The 27,346-nt window shown below is 35.6% G+C and overlaps 1 protein-coding gene across 3 annotated transcripts in view; it reads right to left on the bottom strand.

Annotated features, from left to right (window-relative positions):
- The window catches only part of stol (voltage-dependent calcium channel subunit stolid), a 91,974-nt gene that overhangs the window by 19,704 nt on the left and 44,924 nt on the right, over window positions 1–27,346 (bottom strand). For all 3 annotated transcript variants that reach the window (XM_014239928.3, XM_070106906.1, XM_014239929.3), the window contains exon 4: window positions 11,346–11,456. In XM_014239928.3, coding sequence (XP_014095403.1) covers window positions 11,346–11,456 — 111 coding nt within the window. The remainder of the gene's footprint in view (window positions 1–11,345; window positions 11,457–27,346) is intronic.

Below are 27,346 nucleotides of genomic sequence, written 5' to 3'. Positions count from 1 at the left end.
TCGCTTATTTTTAATCTTTATTTTCATTTTACATAACAAAAATTAAAAAGCATGAACATAAATAAATACATATAAATTTATAGTATCACTTTAGTTTTGAAAAATTAGAATGCATCGAAATAAACAGAGAGACAAATATCGAAAACATATGTCATGCCTTTATTAAACGTTTTCTTTGAGTTTTTCTTTTATGATTTTCTAGTTAACAATATCTTTTTAATACTAGTAGTATTAATAAATAGTTTTATATATATTTAATATTCATATGATAATCTCAACAATCTTGATACCTTTCTGCCATCACTTTTACTTCTTTCAACAACAGCTCTCTTGGTTTCTCACCATAATTGTCTTACGTATCCGAAAATTTATACAAATGATTGCAAATATAATCTCACTTAATACTCTTATTTGCTCTTAGAATGTAAATGTTTGTCAACATATTTTGGACAATGTATTTTTAATTTGGTGCTTTATGATTACCTAGGAAAGTTTCGACTGTCAACACTAAAATTTTCCAAGCTACACTTGGAATAGAATAGAATAGAATATATTAGTTTTGAGGTATGCACCGCGATCTATGGTCTATTGTGCCCTCCTCTAAGTCATATCGTATTATCTAGGCCCAGCATGTTGATAAATTCCAAAATTCTGCTGGGTGCTAGTGAGGTGATACAATCCCTGTGTGGAAACATGGATCCCATGGCCTTAATTCTGCGTCTGCAGACTGCTGTGCAGTTCATCAGCAGATGTTCAGGGGTTTCCAGCTTCACTTTGAAACAACTGTATCTTTCATGAATTGACATAGTCGAGGACCAACAAGGAGTCCACCTTTCAGATTTTCCATACTTTCGGAAATTTTCTACAAAAGTCACTAAAACAATATCCTTCCACGTCCAGCGCTTTAACAAATTGTTTTATAATTTCTAACTTGATCACTTATTAAATCACTGAGTTCATTTTGATGGTGTAGATGTTTCACCCTCTTATTTACATCCATTGGTAGACTGTATCAATATCTGGATATTTGGCGACATCATTGTTTTTGAGTAGTCCGTGCAAATTTCAATTGAAATGAAAGCGAAATTTGCATTGAGTAAAACAGAACATTTGTAGACTGTAATTCTAGGTATCCCCGCGTTTGATTTTTAGTAAAGCCTTAAAGCATTTCGCCTAATTTTTCGCAAATTTTCGGTAAAGAGCCTGAGAATAAGGATCACGTGATGCTTGCATGAACGAACTAGAAAAAACATTATCTTCCGTTGCACCGAAGCTAGAATACCCTTCACAATTACAAAAGTTTCCTTGCAAGAACTTGATTCCGATCTGAGAAATTTCTTTGGAGATTGCATTATTGCCGTATACAAAAATCTATGCCAAATTTCGTGAGATATCTCGTCAAATGAAAAAGTTTTCCATAGAAGCGCTTCATTCCGATCGTTCAGATCGATGTATCAAAAATTGAGGTACTAGTTCGCTTATATACATGTCTGTTCGTCTATATATATGCTATTTATTATGCACACGTCCTTCCTTTTCTCACCAAGCAGCTGCTCATTTGTCGGATTCGCCGATATCGGACCACTATAGCATATAGCTTCCATACAAATTTCCTCATCAAAATCAAGCTCTTTTTTGGAAATGTTTTTATTTGTGAAGGATATTATAGCTTCGATGGCAACGTATTTTGCGTGCCCATCTCGATATTGTCTTTTAAATGGCTCTGAAACAGTTCAGCCGACTAGCAGTTGGGTTTGATGAGACATTTTCCATTACCGAAGTATATTTGGGTATTTGACAGTGTTAGGAGCACCTTCTTAGAAAATATGGTTTCTATAAAGTTTTCCGATATCGTTGGCTGCAGCAATAGTGTAAATATTGTAGCGACTGCGGCTGCAATAGTCGAAATTGGCAATTAAATACAGTGATATGCGATAAAATGGGCCCAAGAAGCAGATGAAAATAACAATTTGTCATTTGTGTTTCAGTATTTAGGACGCCATTAATTAACTTTAATAGATAGTAGCGGACGCTATGACTAGGTAGTAAAAGATGCCTTAATACCTTCAAAATACTATGATTGGTTAATAAAAACTGATGGCAAGAGGTTAAAGTTGCTCTTAGAGACAAAATTCTAAGTAGCTATTTTGATATTTGGAGACCAGTCGACAACACATCGGAAACTATGAAGCCACTAAATATTAGCATCTAATGGATAAATGAAAGGCATTGCTATAACAACATATTAAGATGCAATTGATCGTAATATTTTATTAAAAAAAAAAAAATATGGTGATTGTAAGTTTTATTGAACTAAATAATTTCGTTAGTTTTATGCGAACTCACATCACTGTAGCTTGCTTGTAGAATATAATTCTAACTATATAAATACTCGGATAAAATGTCTGGTGGGTATCCTAACAGATAATGTAAATACAATGTCTTTTTTCATGTTTCGGATTTTCCAGTATTGCTAAGCATTAAAAATTATGGGGAATATTAAGGCATTCAAAGATTGAGCTCAAAAGTGATAATAGAATTGTGTTATTGGCAAATGTTGGCTTTTTACCATCTCACTGCTGTTTTTTTCCAGATTTTTTCAAAGATTTGTAAAGAATAAATCGCTGAAGTTAGGGTAACTCAAATGCTTGGATAGTTGTTGATACACATAAGTCAGAACCTGTATACGAAACTGCAAATACAAAGTACGATAAACGGAAAATTTTTTTTTTGACTAAACCTTTTTTCAGCTAAATTTTCATGAACTATATGACTTAAATCAATTATTTCCACTCGTTTAAGGTTCAAAAAAACAACAAAACGCAAGCAAAGAATCACAAAGACTCCTCAGTCATTGACTTTCAACCAACGAACTAACCAAAGCAAACGACCGACTGACTGAGTAACTGACTTGCACATCCTTCTTTGTTCGCATGTTCATCTCCATGCATTCTGCTTTGTATGCAACATTTTTTTTTTTTGGACCCAGCCACCATCATTGAGGTGTTATGCTGCCACTCCGACATGATGCATGTACTCAGTGCCACGTTGCATTGACCCGATTCGCACGCAATGCAAAGCAGCTTCATGCACATACCAGACTCACACACACACGCCTACACGCGCGCTTGCCATCCCGTCTGCACATTTGTCTACCTGTCCGCTTGTTTGTCTGTCGGTGCATTCGCGTGGCTGCCATAGTTCGGTCGGCCCACAGGCAAACAATTTGCACTGGCCATAAAGTTGTCCACCTACCAACTACGGCGCTGTAGCTTTCTGCTGTCCTGTCAGGTGGCATTTGCCGCGCGAGCCGCGTTACCATTTCACTGTATTTACCGTTACTTTTTTTCTTACTGTTTTGTTGTTGTTTGTTTTATTTTGTAGCATATTGTAGTTGTTATTTTCCGCCACATACGAAGCGGAAGTGCAACCTGCAGCAGTTGTTGGCTGCTCGTTATGGGCGCCTGTTACAGACAGCTGACCCATGACACCGCTACCCCGGCAACAGGCATGAATCTCTCTAGAGTCTCTAAAGTCCTGCGAAGTTATGCATTTGCGCCGCGCCGCGTTCGTTGTCTAGTCGGCTCACCGCATGCACGAATTGTTTTTCATTACTTTCATGTTGAACACAAGTGCAAATTGCCAATGTGGCATTTGCGGTTGCGGTGGTGCGAAGGTGGGAAAAGCGGGTGAATTGTAAGGACGACGTTTGAGCAGGCGGGTAGCTATGCGGTTATGTTGATGCGACGCGACGCTTATTTTTTGTTGGCGGTGTTGATGACCACGCTGCACGTGCAAAAGCATCAATAACAATAACAACGACAACAACAACAACAACATGCCTGTGGTAGCCACGAACGGTCCATTCATTCGGCAGTCATCGAATTGTCGATTGCCGTGGTTTCATCAATAGTTGGCTGCCACACAACCTCACACAGACAACAGCAACACAAGCCACTAGAGATCCCCGCACTCGCTGCCTTCCATTTTCAGGGGTTCCTTCTGTTAAATACCAATTGTGCGGGTAATAACCAAACCGAGCGTCAATTGCTTTGGTAAATGGGTGGATGCTCAAATAAACTGCCGAATTATTTATTTACGCTCTCTGATTTGCTTTTGTTATTGTAGACTGGGTCGCACAGTCTGGTTTTTTAATTGAGAAAGCAACAGAAATATCGTTAATAAAATACTGAAACGGAGTGGTGAGCGGTTGTGGGTTCATTGAAACGTTTTACACGTTGTCCAAAAGCTTACAATGGACTTTACCCCCAACGTTCGGTTATGTGAAACGTCTTTGTATTAATAAAATTCTTGTAATATTTGTATACATTTCTGCAGTAGTTCGAAAACGTATATAAGGTTAAGAGTTCATTACGCTCAAAAGATATGATGCTCTAAATCTTAAAAGAACCTGGTAGTACGTCATAATAAGGACCTTGAACTATTAATTTTTTCACTCATTGTGTATTATCGTATTTTCCTTTCCGGAACTAATTTTCTTGTTACGGATTCTATAGTCTATGGAAGCTAAGAAACAAGCACAAAAAATGCTCTAATTCCGTTGAAGTTGGCAGTAGCCTGTTTCATTTTTTGGTATTAGCTATTTGTAAGCTATATTGTTACCAATCAAATTTCGTAGAATTATAGTCAAAGAAGAAATCCGTTCAATAATACTTTTAGCTAGAGTTTATGCGAAACTCGACCTATGCGAACATTTGACCTATTTTAGATCAATAATAACGACGAAATCCATATTAAAAGGTATACTTTGATCTTAAAGAAAACGTATATATAACCAGAGCAAATTTTCGAGTTCGAACATTCGTTTAGATTTGGAAGATCCTTAATTAGGTTCTTTCGGAGAAGCTATAACTATAGCTGCTATGCAAAATATTAAATTTCGTTATTGTTGTACATTTCTAGTTCATTTGCCTTCCGGCTGTTTAAGCTCTACTGGTACATGATTTGTGGGAAGGCAATATTGTCCCTACTTAAGGGTCTCTGGGCTTCCAATCACATTTTGCAAACTCACAATAATTATTTTTTCTAATATTTTTATTGTTTCCAATCATCACTGCCTTCTTGATATGTATACTATTTTCTCTCTTTGGAAACAATAAAAAGTAGTCTCTGTTACTTTATTCACTGTACAATTAATTAAACGCATCGTCTATCATCTCAACATCTGTATCGCTTTTTATGAATCAGTATCTTTTCCATGAATTTAAAATTGGTTTCCTTTAACCGTCTTTCATATGTTTTTCTACAAATGATACTTTGGGATCAATGGCAATACATAGCTGTTGGTTAATTAACCACCTTCTTAAAATTTTCTTAAGATTCTTATGCTCTTGCAATATGTTGCTACAGAGTATAATACTTGTAGTTTTGTTTACCTAACGGATGTTTGTATTACCTAAAACTAATCGCGATAGATATAGGTTTATATACCATATAAAAATGATCAGCATGACGAGACGAGTTGAAATACGGATGTCGCCCTGAAGCTGTAACTTGAGTAAAAAGTTATATATCGCCATGAAACTTTGTACACGTATACCTTAGCGAGTGCGCAGATGGGCATAATCAAACCACTGGCACGCTCACAAAACGCCATTAATCGAAAAGCCATAAAATGCCATAATTAAGCAATAAATTAAGAAATAGAACTGTAATTTGGTATTTGGCGTGGCTCCGCCCTCTAATAGATTTGATATAACTAAAGCTATAATAATCAAATTCGCTTGAGAAAAATTCTTCAAAAACTCCTACCAATAGTGCAAAAATGAATGAAATCGGATTATAACTCCTCCCTCTCCCCAGACAACGGATTTGTTAAAATCTACTAAAAGCGCGATAAATCAAATCTATTCTTCAGATACATTAAATTTTACACCCGAGATGGCACGAGCAGACTTTACAGAACTTCGGTATCAAATTTGGACAATTAAGGTGAAAAACCCAGAACCTACTCTACCGATTTCAAATAAATGCTGTGTGATATTATCCTGACATGCCTCATTACAGTGTGAAAATGGGTGAAAGCAGGCAAAAACCATGCCAGTGTGAAAATGGGTGAAAACAGGCAAAAACCATGCCTACTTCCCAAACAACAACGTTTTAAATTGCATTAGATTCCTTCCCTTTCCAGTATACAAATCAAGCAGCAATCAATGTATCCAGTCACATCTTTGCACAAATACATTAAGTCCGTATTTCATCTTACGCCCAAAAATTGTCGAAATTGCACTTTTACTTTTTAAGACCCCACATACCGTATTGAGGACCTAGTGCGCATGGCTGAATTTTTGCCGAAAATATTTGTATTGATCAATCTGTGAGATATATTATTAAAATTCAGGAAAAATGTTTCTATGATAATAATATACCCTTGTGTCCAAAATGGGTTGAATTGGGTCAATACTTTTGTTAGAACTATAGACTAGATTGGAGCGAAATAAAAAAAATTGTATTTGCTTATCCTGAAGGTCAAATTTGTAGATTATAAAAAAAATTGTTTCTTTTTCCAAAAAGAAGATTGTAGATTGTAGATTATAGAAAACATTTTTAACATCCCACTCAATTTTAAAGTAAAGTTTCGAGTTAAAATTTTTATTTCGTAAAAAGTTTTTGATAAGTGTTCTAGAAGCTGTGAAAAGTCCTCTTTAAAAAAAAATTGTGTGGTCATAATTGGGGTTTTAAAAAAAAGTCTTAAACGACAACATGCTTTCTTTAAGCGTTAAAATAAATTTTGATTCAATAACCGTCAAATTCGGTAATTTTAATATAAGTGTAAAGAGTTTAAGCCAAAAAAAATTTTTAACTCGAAATTTAAATTATTATTTAAATAATAGGCAGCTCTTCCAAAAATTTTCTTTTTTTATAATCCACAAATTTTACCCTCAGGCTAAGCAAAAAAATAAATTTTTTTTTTCGCTCCATCCTACTATACTTGTGTACCTGATTTAAAGATTTTGGAACTTCCAGTTGATTTTTTTCCAAAAATATCCAATGTGGGAGTTATTTTAATAAACTTGATAGAAGGTGTTTTTCTTATAACAGCGTAACTTTTTGCCTAAAATTAATAAAATCGGTCAAAAACTTACCTTAGACCCATATATAACTGATCTTTAGGTGTTTTAAACGTCCGGCTGACTTTATTTCATATATATGTTTACCATATACTTATATATTTATAAAATTGCATGAATATAAGTTCTTAAGTATAACTGTGCAATATCGAAAATTATGCAATTAGCACTTCCATTTCTCTGCACCCAATATGTCCTGTGTAATGACTTTCAACCGTTTAGGTTAAACAAAATGTGTGATATTTTAATGAAATTAAATGGATACGTTATCTTAAAATTTCTAAAATTATATGTATGGCTTGGCCTTCAATATAAATAAGTAATAAAACTAAGGCAGTCTATGACTTTTAAAATAAGTTCATATGATACCAAACTTGATTGTAACCCATTTACGATTTCGTTGAGCAATGAAGTTGAACCCTTTCGCTACCATTTTGAATATTGCCAACACCTGAAGGTATTTAGCCGGCTTTGACCCTTGCAAGTTGCAAGAGTGTGAAAAGTTCGGTTACACCCGAACTTAGCAGTTTCTTACTTGTTTACATATCCAATTAGAATATAAAACAGTTATCGCCAAAAAAAAATGGAACAAGTCCGGGTTGAATACGCGATTAATTTATTTTAAATTTGACTAATTGCAATTTTTATATGCAACGCGCTTTCTTTCGAGCAGCGTTTATAAAGAAATTAAGCGTTTCGGATTTCCCAGACCAGTCCTTGTTTTAGTTTTAGTTGTAGTAATATCTTACAACTAGTCAATTACTATATAACTGGCCTAATATTAATTTGGGAGTAAATAAAACTTAGTTCTATCAAAAAGGTATGTGCTCTTTTTAAAGGATTCTCACAAAATTTGTTATAAGAAGTCTAACAGAAGTCCTAAAATGCATGTACACATGCTAAACGCTTTTAATTGATCTTGTTCTACCGAAACAACTTGTGTACTCTAACTCAGGTTAAGAGTTTAAATTAAAAATTTTACGTCTAAAATTCTTTCAGCATTTTTAAACACTTTCAGGGTATTTTAAAGAAATGTATTGTATTATTTAGCCTAGTCCTAAATTAACACATTCTAAATATTTGTTGAGATCTTTTTTTCAAATCTAATGAAATTTTTTCCACACTTAGAACTATCAACTACACTCACAACTTACATAAATGTATTTATGTAAGCATTTCATTTCTGCATCCCTAGTAAACGCATTTAAAGGTTTTTTGTAGATTTGTTGGATAATTCAATCCAAAGTAATGTGCGGACATAGCCACATCAACAACAAAAAAAAACAAAGCTTGTAAAATTTATCAAATATGCATAATAAAAATGCTAAAGATACTTGGGCCAATAAATATTAATGTGACTGAGGTAAATTTTGTATATGTATTAGTAAATACACACTTATAGACATAACAGAGCCTGGAGGCAAATATATCCGCATAAAATGATGGACGAAGGCAATGAATTTAGGTAAGCGTAGCTTGCGATAGCTCCCCCTCCCGCTTCGTAGCAATGGCAGCCGCAAATTCACGTGTGCGCCTAAACATGTACAAATAGATGCCTAAAGACATGTGTATATATTAACCGATGCATATCCCTTCACAGTTGGTTCCGTACGTTCGGATAGGTGTTTCAAGAAGAGCGACACCATAATCCTTCACAGAATAGTGTTATATGTGAAAAGGGTATGAAAGCGTGTGAGTGGAAGCAGTTGTGTGGCATGGGACCACTGTTGTTGGCGAGTATTTACCACTATATACATATACAAACGTTACAAACGCTTCTTTTCATAGTAGAGGCACCGTAAGAAAATTCGGAATTTTTTTTTCTCCTAATATTAAATAGAGGCAAGCAAACGAACGAAAACTGAAAAGTTGTGCCAAAGTTTTCTGCATATAAAATGCGGATGCGGATGCGGCTCGACTACGGCTGCGGGTGGCAGATGTTTGTGGTGTTGCTGGACCGTGTCAGCAGTAAAGTAATGTCTTCAATGCAGGCAAAATATCATAAGGAGGATAAAGGTGCAAAATGAAATTGGTGTGCAAAGAGTGTATATTTGTTGTTGTTGTTGTAATTTTAAAAATATTATATACACATATTATGGGGTTCAGTTGTTGCCATTTAGCTGCCTTTGAATATTGTTTTAGTTTATTTTTCGCAAACAGCCATCTATTTAAGGATTCAGTGCTGCATGCCACACTGTTTTAGTTATTTCTACCACAATTACTAAATCATATATGAGTTATATACAAATATTTGCTGGCTCATCAAAAGCTTAACGAAGCTTACTTTCTCAACTTGAAACAATATTTAAATTTGTTCGTGAATAAAATATACACTATAGCGATGTGAAGTTGCAAAATAATTTGGCGTTTAACTTTAAACTCTACCTAATCTGTTACATGAGTTAGTGTTGCGTATTAAAATGCAAAGGTTTGGCTAGTTATGTATATTTTTCAAACTCTCGCAATATTTTCTTCCAGAGTATATTAGTTTTTTTCAATCAACATTGGTTTTTAACACCGAAAACTATACTAAAGAGATATAGAGTTATATATATATAAATGATCAAGATGACGAGATGAGTTAAATTTTTCATGGCTGTCTGTCTATCCGTCCATTCGTCTGTCTCTGTAAACAATAACTTGAGATATGATGGTAAAAATGGCTTTCCTAGAACCATAGGGAGTAGGGTGGAGCGAAAAAAAAAATTTGTTTCAGCTTAACCTGTGCGTCCAGTAGATTATAAAAAAAGAAAATTTTTGGAAAAAAAAAAATTTTTTTCATGGCACGTTTCCGCCATATATTATACATATGATAATTTTGGCAATAAATTTGGTCAGATTTTTGAATCTGTCTCCAGAATAGCGTGGAAAATACTTGTATCTCACAGTATACTGAAAGTTTAAATACAACATGCTACATGCGATTATAGGGCAGCCCGTTAGACCGCTATGCCTACAAGTATAAGGAACTTTGAGCGTAAACGGTAAGGCGTTTACAAATTCGCAATGGGCCTAATTTATGTACGGGAAATATATCTATGGTATTAAAGCAGCGCACTGTTCTATGAATATCATACTATTTTTTTTTTTCAGAACCCAACACTTCTTAAAAAGTAAAACGGCTTACAACCGTATCATATCGCGCATGTGTTATTTAATTTTTATTATCCAAAACTAACCGCTGTTATCTTTTAACTACAGGTGAGCTTTTGAAATAAAACAGCAGAAACATAAATCAATGACCCAAAATTTACGCACTAAGTAAGCAGTAATATTATACTAGTCATAAAAACGAGAAAACACCTCAGCGTTTGTTAGTTACTGCAATCGATTGACCAGCCGCTAATAATAAGTTGTATGTGATTAAAGGCATGCCGTTCAGCCAATAAATAAAATTTGCACACGCGCGCTTATCTTAAGGTAACTAAAGTTTATGCATACCTTTTTTATTTATTACCCAATAAATACGCAACATAATGGCAAAATCATGGAAAGCTGAGTCTTTACGTTTTATGTTCGACGCAAGCGTAAGCGCTCGCAGCTATATAAAATAGCGGAATCGTATTAAGCTTTTACTTACACTATTTCATAACTTTTGTTGATATATATTTGTATATATGCATATACTTATATATTCATGCATATACTCCAGAAGATTGCCTCAACAATTTTAGAAGCTTCATAATCTGTGGAAGAGTTCTTGGCATACAACTAACCACTGTATTGTATGGCTGCACTTTTAAGATTCTTCTTATTACGCGCCACAAAAGCCTAACGGCATTATTTTGAAGTTGCAGCTTATTTGGACACTTTTCCCCTTTTCACGTTACATGTTCTTGCCTCAAAATTGTATACCCATACTATCATATAATATGGATGCCTACACTACCAGCGTGAAGCACACTAACAAAAACGTTGCTTTCTGTTACAATTTCTCAAAAAATCGCTCGCGGATATCAAAGAAATTATAATTTTTAAACACTTCACTGCTTCGACAGTGCTTTGCGACGTTCGTCCCTCCCGCTTTTGCCTACTTTCGAGCGCCATAAGGACATTTTGTTGGCTGCCAACCTACGTCGCTCTTAAGCGCCAACGCGCCGCACTTTCATTCCGCCCTCGCGACGCCTTTGCCAGTTTTGGCGTTTCCGCCTTCATTAGTTTGGCATTGGCTTCGGCATAACTGTGTTATGTAGCTTTACAGTTACGTTTATTGATAATATATTAATGTACGTATGTATGTATGTGTGAACTTACCATTACAGCGTTGCGTTTGAAATCCATGAAATTTTTCACCTCAGCTGCCAATTCGCGCAGCAACATGATGCCATCCTTTCGCTTTACTTCGATGTCACTGTCCTTAAAACGCTGTGAGGAGGAAAGAGCGCAAAATGAAAGCAAAAATTAGTGAAAACTGTACGCTTATGAAGATGTGCAAGGATATTAAAATTTTAACTTGATTGGTTGGATTTCATTAAGAAACTTTGATTTATCATTGATTTTCCTGCTGTTTCGTGAAATCCGTTAAGGTATATAAGACGCATATGTTGCAGAGTCTTCATAAAAAAAGAATAACATTCTTTACAATAATATGTACTTGAAAAACTGCATATTACAAGATATTTAACGACGTCATTGGATCCATAAATATACATAAATTTTTTTATAGTCTTGCTATTAACAGTCACAATGCCTCAGAGCTCTCTCATCGACTGTTGTCACTGACCTCTGCCCTGCAACACAGCAAATTGTTCATAATTAGAGGCTACAAAATCTGTATAATTAGTCACTCACAAGATTTTTACGTAAACCTGATTAGTGAGAATATTTCCAGAGAAGTGTAATTACAGAACCTTGGGAGTTGATTTTAATTCATTTCTTTCACAATGCCAAACTTAAATTTAATGTATAAAAATCCATTATTGGGTTTCGAAAGTTTATGGTTATATTAAAAATACTTCGATTTCTAATGAGAAGAAATCTGCAGTTATTGATACATCATAAACCAAAATAAAACTTAATGATATTAATTTTAGGCTACGGCAAAATATATTTAACCACAGCCTCTGTATTTGATATACACACATACATATACTACATAGATGGCAAAAATAATTGTACTATTAATAGAATCAAATCTTCTGTTAAAGGTGGGTAAAGCTTGGAGATCCAAAATAATATACATTAATGACTGTAATAATTGGTTACTGATAATTTCAAATTTCGCTTTCGGCCTGTTTCAGTAAGTGAGATTCCAAAGCATTACTACAGGAAGGCATGTTCCTCCGCATTCGACCTGTGTGCTATTTGAATTTAAATTTTTTAAATTTTAGAGTGAGAGAGTCTAATATTATGGGAAAGTAGTCATCAGATATGCACTGGTACTCCTAATTGCATTCTAAGAACAGTATTCATATTGCACTTTTAGATCTACTTTTATTTCACATATGCGGTAAATATTCTGGAAATTATTTTTAACAAATTTCTCTGAGAAACTATGTGCCTAAAACCGATTTTAAGCCAGTGATTTTTAAAGCAAAGTTTAGCTTTTAGGGATAAAAAAAATGTATTCGTAAATTTTTGAGATATCCGAAGGAATTTTGATACAAAGTTGTATTCTGATATTGTGCTGATTATTTGTCGGAAACATCGAAATCGAATAACTTTCTTTTATACAAGCAATCATTCATATATTTTATTTTCCGCTTGGTTGCTTTAATTAAACAATTAAAATCACACAATTATGCAGAATTGAATCAATACGGGAGAACCAGCGCATTTTGAAATTGATTTATTCTAACTATCAAGCTGTGAAACATAACGTCATTTATTTCAAGCCAAAGAGAGTGATATGTTCCACCGGTTGAGTAACCTGGTTTGTGATAATCTTTTTGATATGAATAAAGTGAAGATCAGCCTCACTTTACTTTCCTTACCTTCATTCTATTAACTATTTCAGTTACTTTAGTATAAACCAGAAAATGTTCGATGTCGTGCCTGTTTCAAGTACGGAGACAGGTGTAGGCCGGAAAATAAACTAAATTACCCTCCAAAACGCCTTCGAATGACTGTTGGATATTTAAGACATGGCTTTTATGTTAAAAGCCACTGTCTTTGGTACTTTAAAGGGGAAAACCGCAGCCGAAAGTCATCGTATTTTGGTGGAAGTTTATGATGAATGTATAAATATGTTCTAGTCGTGGGCGGCCAAAAGTTTTAAGATGACGAACTGAAAGCATTACTTGTTAAAGATTAAAGAATAACCCAATAAGAGCTCCCATAATCTTGGAAGTCACTCAAGCAGCCGGATACATTCGAAAGCAAGGAAATTAGATGTCATATGAATTAAAGCCAAGAGACGTTCAGAGATGGTTTTGAATGACAGAAATGCTGCTTGAACGCCACAAAAAAATCGTGTTTGTATTGGATTGTGATTGGTAGCAAAAAATGGATCCATTACAACAACCCAACGCAAAACATCATATGTGAAAGCTGGCCAACCATACAAATCAACGGCAAATCCGGCTATTTATGAAGTCAAGGTAATACTCTGCATTTGAAGGTTGCAGAAGGAGCAGCATTATGAACTTTTAACACCCGGTAAAACGCTTAATGGCGAACGCTACCGACAACATATCATTATTGATTGAAGCGACCGTTTGCCGAAAAATACTCAAAATATGCGAGTAGAGACGAGGTAATAGTTTTCCATCATGATAACGTTCGGCCTAATGTTGCAAGACCGGTTTAAAACTGACCTTGTCCTCTCTGACTACCGTTTGTTCTAGTCGATGCAGAACGTTCTCACTGAAAAACGGTTCACATCAGAACCGGGTATCAAAAATAGGCTTGATTTGGTCTTGATCGCCAATCGATGGATAAAATCCACAAATTGTCAGAGAGATGAGAAAATATATAGCTTTATATGGGCAATATTTTATATAATGGTTTGTTAAGTATATGTTTACATTTTAAATAAAAAACAAAAACACGTGAATATAGTTATAGATCCATTAGTACTTTTAAGACTAAAAATTTGAAGCTTAGCCAACGATTTGGCAACATCGCTCTTCACTTATTCAATTAAAGAAGGTTATGTTCTCAGTGTAAAAGAGGTTAAGTAAATGTACGGTAAACCTTATATCAATGAAAATGCTTCCATTAGTCTTAAATATTGCTTGGAAATAACTTTATCTTTTGTTTGACTAATGAAAGTTGTAAAACTAACTAATTAGGCGAGTAATTGCTTAACTGGCGCACTGTGGTGTCAAACGCCACGCACAAGTGCCACACCCAATCAGTTGAGGTAAAATTAAATTTTAGCACTAAACACTTAGGCTACACGCTGCGGGCATTCAAAATAATACCATAATGTACTTTATGTAATGTTAAACTTAGACAGCCCAGACAGAGAAAATCACCAATTTGTCTGAGTATTTCGCAAATTATTTACTTCCACTCAACTTTAAACTTTCACTGTTATTGTGTATACAAGTATATTCGCAAAATAATAACATAAATCTTTCCATGACTAAACTTGCAGACGTGCCTAATGGTTTCAGATGAATTTTTCGATTATTGAGAATTTCGTTGGCATTATTTGAGGCGTCACTCAATTCAACAGCTGAGAGGCATTTTCATGCACATGGTTATATGAGAGTTTTTACATTTGTATAGTGATTCAACTTTGCTTTATTCAATTTAAAATTAGCTCATTTCAATTGTCTTTCAGACTTTAAACAAAATATACACTTCATTTCTACTCAACGCTCAAGTCAACCCAATATTTTGAACTCCACATTCAAGTTGAGTTGGATTACCGAGGAGAAGGTGTAATACTCTACACAGTTAACGATTGCACTGCGTAAAGCAATAGAAAGAGATTTGGAATACTAAAGAGCGCTGGAGGGATTCTGAGGATAATTCTTTGGTTGGAGCAAGCTCATTACTTTAACACTATATTCACACAAACATACATACATACATACATATCTCGCTTTGTTATTGTGCCACGCAGGCATAACTGTATTCCCACATTCATTCAATCATTTTACTATGTTTCTCCTGCCTTCACAGCTCTTCGCTATCTCTATACATAATGCGTAGAACTCTTTTGCTGGCAGTTGGGAAAAGTTTTCTAATTAATTCACAAAAAATTTTAATAGAAATGAAACCGGCGCAAATAAGCGTACGCATGAATGATGTGTGCATGAGTAGGCGGGTACACACGCTCATGTTTTGCGTGAGTATATTAGAGTAGGAAGTTCTCTTGAAAATACGCGTCTGCTACATAAAGGTGTCATTATTCACAAAAAACAATATATGTCTTTTTCAACAAAAAATTTAAATTTAAAGGCTCAACACTGACGCACAACAGTTGTCGAGTAGGTGGCTCCGTGAAGTTTGTTGTTTTAGTTCTAGCAACAGAAAATATTGCCAAACGAATTTTAAGAAATGTTGCCCAGTTGACAGTTCTTGACAGGTTACGAATCGGGGTCTGATTCAGTTATGTAGACCCAACAGTCGAGCGAATTATCCACTAACCGTTATTGATTTTGGTGGTAATTACAGCGTGCGTACGAAAAACACTTAAGTTCACCGAAACTAGCATAGATATGAATATGATATCATATAGTTCCATTATAGTTTTAACTTGAAAATGGATTTAATGTTTACTTCTTCACAGTAATACACTCCAGATAAAATCTGACTCGGGTGAGCCCATTTAAATTGCGCGCGCAAGTCGAATCGTTAAAAAATTGTATCCTACATTGGTACAAACTTTTTTATGTTTGTGAATATTTTGATCTCCATATGTCAATTAATGTGGGTTTGACAGCTGTTTGTTTGCGCCGCGAGCAGTTTGTCTAGCGATTTTACCATAAAAAAAAATTTAGCAACGTTTGCCTGAGATTTTGTGTTTCCAATTGAATCACGACTACAAAATCGTTGAAAATATTGCAGAAGTATTTTGAGCAGTCTTAGATCTATTTTCAACTAAACAAACTCAAAGATGTGGATGAGCCCTTTTAGTAATACATTGCTCTTTGATAGTCTGCCCATTGCTCGTAGGACTTGATATCACGGATGACTATGAATTTATATCTGGCGTCCTCAACAGCGTTCTCTACTTTAAAAATATTAGAAGATACAAGTGAAAATTTTCAGAGCGTTTAGAATAGGACAACGTTGGGGTACGACCTGTGCTGGTGGGAGAGTGAGATCATTATTGTGGGTATCTATGTTTAAGCAGCTTAATTAGAGTTGCTGCTTCTTCTAACACCACAGACTACGAAAAATTGTTCTCTAAACTTTAAGAAGAGAAATTAATCCAGAAACTTTGAGAAAAAATGGCAAGTCTTACGTTTCTTGTAATATATGCAATATTAACATCATTAAATACTTCAAGTTAAGTAACTGACAACTGATATAGAGTTCAATAGATTTTTTGTGACACTTATATGTAGCAAGATCTCCTAATCAATACTCCACATACATAATTAGAACGAACCAGAGATTTAATTAAAAATTTCAATATATATGGAGACGGATTTTGAGCTGAAACGGTGGACAAAAGCGACAAACAAGTATGACATAATTCGAATAGTCATTCAGTATAATTAAGTATCAAGATCGAATACTTTATCAAAAATGTTAGTTAAGCAATATTCTCTTCGATATCTAAACGCGTGGTCTCTATACAATACGATGTGGTATTGGGGATCGAGATTTTGGGAAATAAATAAGAAAAGATGGCTTCATATTTAGTTGAAGATGGCAGCAAACAAAATATTATTGAGATCTGATTGAAGTATAAGATAATTAGGTACATCAAATGATTCTTGGAATTAAACTCCATCAGTTCCGAGTCCACAAATTTCTCTAAATAACATGGTACAACAAGTCGGTGCTACAAATTGTTGTATAATGAAAATAGAGCTTCAAATAGTCTAGCAATATCAACGTTATCGCTTTCAAACATATTGGAAAATAATAGAAATATGTCAGATTGTCACAGCGTAAGAAAATGAGAGTTACCCAATAACTTGTTAACGTTATTTGTAAGCAATTTTTCAGTAAAACAAAATTAATATTTAAAGTTAAGAAAATACCCTTAAAAATACCCTTCGACTCTCTTAACTCCTAAATTTAGGGGAAAAATTCTACGTTGGTAACACTGCACTTAAATTTGGCATTTTTATTTGGGATATTTGACATTTATGTGTGCGGCTATATTTTACATGCAGTGTTTGTCTACGAGTATATAGTGCTGTGCTATGTATGCATAACTGAGCCTTTACATGAACACATGGCTATGATAAGAAATATAATTTTTGTAGATACATATGAATATTATTGACTTTTAATATAAAAAGATAAAAAGTATCCTCCCCATCAACTTTCAAACAAATAGGTTCAGCCGTTCTTGTGTTATAAATAGTGTAACGAACACGACTTTCTTTAATACATATGTATATTGCAAAATTGACGGTGATTTTGCAAAAAAAAGACCTCCGTTAGGACCTTCTGCAAGAATAAACGAATGTGCAAATTTTCATGTCTTTCCGTGCTGTGGTTCGGACGTTCTACGGGTACATAACGAAATAGCGTTTATATTTTATGTACATATAAGATGTTAGACAATTTTATAGACCAATGAAGCCTCATCAATACAATAATCTACATAAGTATAAACGTAGGGTAGGAAAATAATCTTTAAATGAAATACCTTTCTAGCTTGTAATTAGCTATTTTGAATTTCTGAATTTAGTACCGTCATCATAATCAGCAGAAAGATAAAGTTAATAGGACATAATTAAATTGGGCGAGTGACATTTGGTGTGTCATGGGCGCAGTACAATAGAAATCGAAAAAAGTTTTTAAAAGGTTTTTGAAGTCGTTCTGCCTTGAATGATTATTGTATATATAATATAATATATAGATATATATAGGTACATATAATTTAGGGTGGAGCGAAAAAAAAAATTTTTTTTTTGCTTAGCCTGGGGGTAAAATCTGTAGATTAAAAAAAAAGAAATTTTTGGCCAAAAAAAAAGGGGTAACAGTTTTAGATTATAAAAAAAGAAAATTTAACAAAAAAAATATTTGATTTAATATCTAGAGGCAGCCCAATCACTTTTAAAGTAAAGCTCTTAACTCGAAACTTAAAGCTGAGTGCGACGTCTCTAGGTGTTAAAAAAAATTTATTTTTTGGCCAAAAATTTTCTGTTTTTTAAAATCTGCAGATTTTACCCCCAGGCTAAGCAAAAAAATATATATTTTTTTTCGCTCCACACTAATATATATATATAAATATATATATAAACACGCATATGCAAATACTCTTACATAAAAAGAGGAGTTGAAGAAAGACCCATAGAAGGAGCGAAGAGAAGCTAACTGAACGCCTTGGTGGAGCTAGAGATAAATCTGTGACAGCATAAACATATTTCGCTCAGCATTGTAGTCATTATTTTCATTTTCATCATCAACATAATCATCTACATAATATTTATTGTAATGATGACTATCAACGGCGCAATGTTACGTATACGACCCGTACGCCATAGTACTGACACATAACAGTGTCAGCTGAAGCTATCTGCTGCGACCCTCCACCGCTATCTCTCTCTCTTCTGTTCACTCTGTCATCATTTGCATTCTCCCAACTTCTATGCAGCAATGTCGATGTGAAAACTTTTCTTGAAATTTCTACTTTTTTATTTGTTTTGCAACTGCTCCTATCACAAATGCTTCTGTTGTAAATACATGTATCTATGTGTGCGTGTGCGACGCCAGAACGACAGCAGCCAAGCAGTTATGCATAAGAGAAGAAGACAATGCAACCAAGTGCATACCAAGAGATAGTAACTAAAATGTGGCATCTCCAGCGGAGTAACACATTCTTTAATTTGAAGTTCTTCCCAACGCAATACTATTTCTGTTTCGTTGCCTTTTTCGTCCGGTTACTTGGGCAATGGTTTTAACGTCTTTCCCTCCTTTTTCTTTAAACAGAATAGGGCGCTGGTTGCAATTTGTGTTTTCTTGGTGCTTCGTTTGGATTTCTCTACTATTTCTCTTCAGTTTAGTTGTGTTTGAAATGCCATGGGATTTTGAAAGCTTTGCTTGACATACGTATATTAGGGTGCACTTTATAAAATCAGACTTCAATTGATTTTTTGTTAATTTTTTCAAGATCAATCGGTCATCAAAGCCCTGCATCATAGTCAAAATAATAGCTCATAAATGTTAAAGCAAAAATAATTTTTCTTTCATTCATCTTTGTTACAGTGGTTTTTGTGTAGTATTTTTATGTATTACTGCAATTATCTAGACCACTGCACCGCTGAGCCAACTAACGAGGGTATTTTCTCAATTATCGTATCTGCAAGGATGTAGGACCTAAACGGAGTTGTTTAAATATATTTCTTTTACGAAAAAGTTATGGAAGCCAGTACAGACGAAAAATCCCTATAACGGAAAAAGCTTCGAATATGTTAAGTTATCTATCAGAGGAATAGAACATATTATTAGTAAGCGTACTAATTTCCAGTCCAGAGTAGATACCTTGGAAGAGCGTAGTCTCATTCAACTTCAATAGGTTAGATTAGGTTAATCTGGTAGGCTAATAAGCCATGCATAGATCAGTTTTGGTCTTTAGCGATATTAAATGGAGTGTCGTTACGTATTTCATGAGGAGTATTCCAATCATTTTCCTAAAGTCCCTTCTATTAAGTGCCAGTAAAACCTTTGTATGTGTCTGATCTACCGCTTTACACATGGCTTTTGTCGATTTGCACCCCGGTGCGCTTGAAGTATACTAGTTCGGCAGCATTCAATGCTATCTTATACCTTACTCCGGATATTATATCCCCGACCAACACCGTTCTCCATTTTTGAGTCATCCGTATAAATGTATAATGATGTGATACCTTTACGCCGACCATCCCTTTCTGAGTTGATTCTGAATCTTCTTTCACAATTTAATAGTGAAAACATTTAGTTAATGCCTGTCAAGCCGCCATTACCTATCGAGCTATTCCGGAAGGTTCCAAATGTAATTTCTCCTGCAGCCCGTAGTCGTCCCGCTGATTTAACCACGTAGTTTTCAGCGAAGAGTTTAGTAACAGGTATTGCTTATATATATAGTATATTCTTATAGAATATTACTCAGCTCTGCCTCGTATGCGAGCAATGATAGGATACCTACACATTTATCAGTTATAAACGTAGTAGGCGTGGTCATACACCGATTATGCTGGCTTTCGTACTGTATGGTGTGTATAATAGTGATATGCTGGGGTACCAAAATTTCCGTAGTTGAGACTTTTATTTCAATTGTGAGCAAAACCATATTTTAAAATAACCTTCATAAAGTACGAAAAAATATAATTACTGAGGTTCTCAAAGTTTCTAGCCAATTCAAAGAATCTGTATATCTAAAGAAACATGTGTATGAAGACTCGGAAACTCTGGTGAAATTTTCTCTGCCAACATACCTACCAGTCAGATGCGGTAAGGTAGGAGCTGCTGCTGAAGAGGGTTAGTGGGGGGAAGGTTGTTGCGGGCTGTTCAAGATATATATCAGCTCCAGATTAAGGCTTCCTAAATCCTGCATCGGGTTTCAAGCCAAAATTGCTGCCATTTAGGTAGCCGTTGATCTACTGCTCTGGGGTGCAGCCTTCTTCAAAGAAGATACTCACTCTGATTACAGAGCGATAATACTAAACTTGAGCTCACTACCTGTGCATTGAGGGCGGGTTAAAGAACACCTTGTGATAAGACTAGTATGGATACCAAGTCACATAAAAGTCAAAGTTAACTGTAAAACAGACGTGCTGACAAGAAAAGGCACCCTAGCTCCCGCTGGCAGTATAAAGGGAATGGGTCGGTGCTCTCTTCGTGTATTCCTGCTGGATGGATGGAACTCGCGGGAACTTAGCCAGAACTGGACTTCCATTAGTTCTTGCCCTGTCGCAAGATCCTTTTTGGGCTAAATGGATTGCAAATGGTCTAGTGAGCTCTTCGCCCTTTCTAATCTATAGACAAAACTAAGCATTTTTGGGGAAAAAAAGTTTTGCATATTCCAATGCATCTACAAAAATATTGATAAAATGTAAAAAAGAAATTATAGAAGTTATCCATGTGAGTGTCATTATGGATAAAGAGGGTTAAATAAACCGATATGTACAGAAAAGTTAAAACTTTTAAACGCTATTAAAGGAAAATGAAAAAATTCCGAACAACAACACCACAAAGGTAAAAGATAAGAACCGAAGTTGTCCCCTGGATTACTGGAATCAAAAAGTTATCAGGGTACTGCCTGAGTAGAATGGGGAAATATTATGCCTTATATGAAGAGGGCGTTGAATATTCCAACAACAATTTTTTGGACAGAAGTTGTAGAATGTGTGGTAGTGGTGCAATAATAACAAATTTGCAATGAATTATCGGAAACATATACTCATCACTTTTTCGATGCTTTCGTGTGTTATAAATTAGCAGAATTTCTGAATCAGGAAACGAGTGTCTTTGGGCTTTTAATAAAAGCTGCATACCGCATTTGTGTTTAGGCATTGTTTATTGAAATTTATGCCGCATTTATGAAAGTTTGATACAAGCTACTGGAGTATACTGGCTTACACGAAATTTTCAATTTAACCACGTTGCATGTTTTAACTCCACTGGGAGTGTGTTCTTCTGGTCTTGCTTTCTTTAAAATATACGAGTTGGCTTCTGTGTACATACATACATATATAAACTGTTTTATGAGCAACTTGCTGCCGAATGCAGAACGATGCAAAAAAATGTAGCTGACTATGCAACAACAAAAAAAGCAACAAAAAGCTGAAAGAGTACAACAACAAAGTTTTAAAAAAATATTTTCGACGATTCAAGGAAGCGACAGCCACAAATAATGCAATGAAAGTGCCGACATGAGCTCGGCGTAGCACAAGAAATGAAAGCAACTGCAAAATAACACAAAAAGACGGTCACAAAAAAGAGACGACGAAGTGAGAACATCAGCACCATTAACAACAAAAACAGAAGTGGCAACACCAGCGCTGGCAACAACAGAGTGCAACTTCAACCGCAACAAGCGCAACGCAACGCAAGGCAGCGCAACGGTATACGGCGCAGCTAACCGTAGAAGATGAAGGCAAAAAGTGATCGCAAGCCACACCACCACACGCATAGCCGAAACCCACCACAGCGCGGAATTGCAGGGAGATTTTGCTGCCGCGGCACGAAATGGGAGTTGCTTGCCACACACATTTTCTTATGCGTCAGTGCGTTGCATGTGGCAAGTGGAAAAGTTTTCCTTTTCCATGGCTAACACCACACAGCGAGCGAAGCATGTATATGCAAGTAAGTGAGCAAGGTGTGGCGTTGGGTGCGAGGCAATGAGGCAGCGAGCAACCGCAACAAAAGACGACACGCTACAACCGCAAGCTATAAATGCGCGCGTACGCTGAAGTATGCGCAGTGTTTTTGCGTTCGCTGTTGTTGTCACACACATTTACGCGTAATGCAATAAATATGTGCTTAAGTGCAATTGTTGGTATGCGCCTAAGTATACATATAAATGCCTCGCAGTGCATATGAATATGAGCCGCAAGCAAGTGCTGTTGCTACCACTGTTGTTGTTGTTGGCGGTGCTGGTAGTGGCGATGTCAGCTGCAGTCCAAAGCAGCCGTCGCTGCAACAACAATAATAATAAAACGAAAAGCTACAAAATACTTAAAAAACAACAGCTAAAACTGGCAACCGAAATATATGCCAGCAAGAAAAAAAACAAAAACACTAAAGTGCAACACATTCGTGTAAGCAGGAATACACATTTAGCGAAGTTTTAACGCTCCCTGCAGCGCAAATAAACTCAAAGTGGAGCAAGGACGTGCGTCGGTGTGACACCCGCTGCACATACATATACATAAATTATGCTCATATACATATGTATGTATGTATTAACTTAGATACTTCTAAGTATATAAACGCACATTTGTTGCTTATATATAAGCAGATGTGTTATAGAGAAAACTGTATCTGGCTAAATTTGAGCGTGTCACCCATTCCGGCATTAAGTTATTGTTTTATTATGTTGCTCATACGCCCCAGCCAACACACTACGCTAGTAGTATGCTCAAAGTGCGCTAAACTATAAACATAAAGAACTTGAAGGTGCAAATATTTGACAGATTTAACAAATATTTTTTCGACTTTTTGGTTTTGTATAAAAGCCAACGATTTTCGACACATTTTCCCGCAATCTCTTTTCGATTGATTAGGATATTAAAATCAATGAAATAAGTTTTTCTATATTTAAGAAAGGATTATTATCAATAGTTTTTATTTAATCTGAGTTAACTTAAGATTAAGTAAATATGATTGTTACCTTTGAAGCCATCAAAAATGTTCTGTTAGCAGCATTGAAATATACATTACTACCTCTAAAAACGCTTTGGCTTAATAATGAAAAAACTGTTATGAGTCGTAATATCGCTTTGCTCTTCGACATTATCTCCATCTAGACTTTAGATTAATGCATTTGTTATAGCAGTTCAACAACATTTTATTTCAATATTATGAAGCTAGCAAATTTCAATTTTTTATGCCACATGATTCCATCTTGAGTGAAACTTTTTTCAGCGCACAACTTTTTGAGCCTGTCTGCCAAATCTACAGAATACTAGTATGGCGGGTGTGGCATAATGCATAATTCCTTCAATTTATCGGTGGTATCATAGGTTGACTGCGTTCGTACATTTGTCTTTGTGATGCCAATAAAGTCAACTTCCTCGCTCAATTTCCAGAAGTTTTTTGGCATTACTGGCTTTTGTGTCCCTTTTGAACGAAATTTATGAAACCAGTACTTGACTATTGAATATACTGGGCCGTAACACATATCTAAACGTTGCTTTGCATAAACGGTGTTTTTGACCATCAGAAACAAAATTTTATCAACTTCGACACAAAATTTACATTTTTTCCTTTTTAAACAAAAATAGCAGAAGTTTCATGACTTTGAAACCAATAACTTGAGAACGATTAAATGAAATGTCAGGAAACTTGAGCAGTGTTCAGTCTAAGATTAGTAACCTAAGACAGGAATAAGGAAAATCATTTTTTGTTTGCGCTCCACAACTTTTCAGCTCATGTACCATAACATATCTTGTTGAGTAGTAAAGAAATCTAGCGTAGAGGTTATGTAAGAGCTATTAATGGAAGAATGAGTATTAAAATATTAGAAATATTTACCGAAAAGAAATGGAAATAAAAACACTAAAAACTACTATGAAATCGATTCGTCTCTATGACTCTGAAACAATTATGTAAGCAGACATGCGGAAAAATATCGGAATTCTTGAAACATTCCACTGCCGCTAACTGTCAGTATAAACAAGCTATAAGCTTGTCTGCGATTTGTATTGACAAATTTAAATGAAGCATATCGGTAGATTAGTTTGGGCTTTTATGAGTGATATTATTAAAAATGCTATGATCCAGAAGATCTAATCTTTTTTAAGAGACTTAACGCTTATCAAACACATGATAATACTCAAAAAAGAATTTATTAATGCGAAGGTTCTCTTTCCGCGGATACCAATACTCATGAACGCTGTTTCTTTTGAGATTAAATAAATACAATTCAGCTTAGTCTTACAATTAACAAGGCGCAAGCTCAATTCGTGAGTATATATGGTCTAAATTTTGAAATTGAAGTCATTCCATTTAACCTATTGGTTAAGGATTATTAGGGGTAAATGGCCACATATAGACGTTTCAAAAAAATACCTTCGGGAAATGCTCATGTAATAGCGAACATATGGTGGAAAGAAATCAAATAATACTTGTTTCTGTATAGAAGGATGGTATGTTAGTCGTAGCCTAACTAGCCAGTAATTATACTTGGAATACCTGGCTAGACACTATTTCTATTGTATGCAACAGTATGCAAAGCATTCTCATGCTGCCGAGTTGACAGTGCCTAACCGGATAAAAGTCCGTAACCTTTTCTTTCACCTTGGTTTGATGAAGAATTGTAATAACTGAGTTTCGTATGAAAACTGGACGTCTTTGTCTACTTTGTTTCATATACCAATGAATTTAGGATCACCCTCAAATACTTTAATATACGTATCGTACGTCGCAGTACTACACACTATATATGTATACTAATGTACTAAAAATGTCTTAAGTATCACATTCTTTTAACGTTTATGACAATTTTTTCCTGCTGTGGCGGAAAATCAAACCTTGTACGCACATTTTGCAAAGTGCGCACATATATATTAAATATTCACATTTCTACCGTGTCATGTCGTGACAATTAACTGTCAACCCATTGAGATTCATTACCCCAAATGGTAATGGGCGTCATTTGTAGCGTTGCCTCGTCTTTGTCAGCGTCTTATATATTTTTCAAAGCTTTGATAACGTTCCTGCTTGGAAGAGAGTGGAGCAACTTCGTCACGCTGCTACGTAATGGTGTATGTGGTACTGCAAACAGAGTGGAGCCGTTCGTCCTTTGCATAGTTGTCGCAATGATTGTTGCTCGTTTTCACGCTGCTGCTATCTCGAATGCATAGAATGTATGAAGTACCTGTGTAAAATCTTCATTTTGTTGAAAGTGCATTCATATCTCCATTAAAATCTAATTAGCACATTGCATCTTCATTGCGACGCGACAGATACACCTACTTGTGGCAGGTTGACTGCAGCATATGGAAAGCACTAAAGAGCTTCAGGTGGGCCTACATATATATGTGCGCTTTAATGTATGTGTGTGTGCAGTTATGTAAGAGAAGAGTGCGGGTACAAGTTTGGGCTATATGTATATTAATTCTGTTGGGTTGATAGGACTTGAAAGCTGCTCAGGGTGCCCGCTTTTCAGGCGCAGGATGGATACTATCGAGCTGCCTGCCGGAGAGCTCGCTTATGGAGTACACACGCACAAGCATATATAGATGGCTGTGGAAGAGATTTAGTGCAGCATTGGGTCCTTGTAGTTGGTGCTGCAGCAAATGAGATTCCTTACGGTTAACAGCAATGACAGGTAAGTTGCCACAACTGTCGGCCAACAACTTCGCAGGCGTACGCTTGTGTGCCCGAGACATATTAACTCGTACTTACAGCGAAGAGTATGCAAGTGCGCTGCGATCAGTGCTGGGACTTTTGATGCCTTTGGATTTGCCGATACACATTGGAATAAAGCCAAGTCGGTGCTCTGTGTGTACGTGTGTGTGTGACAGTCAGAGTGGAGTTTGGGCAGCTTGCCTCACTTCGTGATAGGTGGCCATTTAGTCGCTCGACTAACTGGTTCATTGTTGGAACCGGCTTAAGTGAAAATTCTAGAAGAATGTGTTGGCCGTCAGAAAGGTGTAAAATCCTTTGGGCACTTACCGATGGTTGCCAGCAGCTACCGAGCAGCGTGTCAGCAGCATGGCAGTAAGTAGAAGCAGAAGAGTGCCAGAGAATGGCATGAAAAATAGATGACAGAAAATCTCCAAGATAAATGCTTTGTGGGTAAGGAATACAATGTGGCGTAGGGGCATATGGCGTTCGTTAATGAAACTACAAAATAATGTTGTGAAGTGTAGGCTAATGGGAGTTGTAAACGAAGTTCAGGGAATATATTTAAATTAAATTGGAAAAGAGTTGCTAGAATAGCCGGTAACAAACAATGTGAACAATGTTAAGTAAATAATTTCCACAACGTCATAGAGTTCCTGAAGCTTAAATTTACATGAGATTGTATTTATTTCTTTAACATTAATGGTTGTTTAGAGCACCTGAAACTAAGCGAAATGGTCGGGATGACGAAACGAGTTTTATTCTGCGTGGCTGTATGTCTGTCTGTTCGTGTAAGTGATAACTTGAGTTAAAAGTGAGATATGATGGCACAAATTTTTAAAATTGGACCATGACTTTTCAAGACCCCTGATACCAAATATATTTATTTTAGCGGCTGTGACTGAATTTTAACCGAAAATATCGATCAAACTATGAGAATTATTATTAGAATGCAATAAAAATATTTTTCAGATAAAATCGTGTAAATACTTCCGACAGTCTTCGCATTAGGTATTAGAATGATCTCTTAGATGGACATCTGATTCGGATAATTAAAGAAAAGTCGATTTTGATGCCAAAAACTTCTGAAGGTTAGAAAGTATCAGCTAGAGGATTGTCCCAAGAGTTCTTTCGCAAAAAACTCTAAAGTTTATATGCTGTTAATTTGAGATGACCCTAAATTT

Source organism: Bactrocera oleae, chromosome 3 (genome assembly GCF_042242935.1).
Source record: "Bactrocera oleae isolate idBacOlea1 chromosome 3, idBacOlea1, whole genome shotgun sequence".
Lineage (NCBI taxonomy): Eukaryota > Metazoa > Arthropoda > Insecta > Diptera > Tephritidae > Bactrocera > Bactrocera oleae.
The sequence above is the reverse complement of the archived record's forward strand: the minus strand, read 5'-3'. Positions and strand labels throughout refer to the sequence as shown.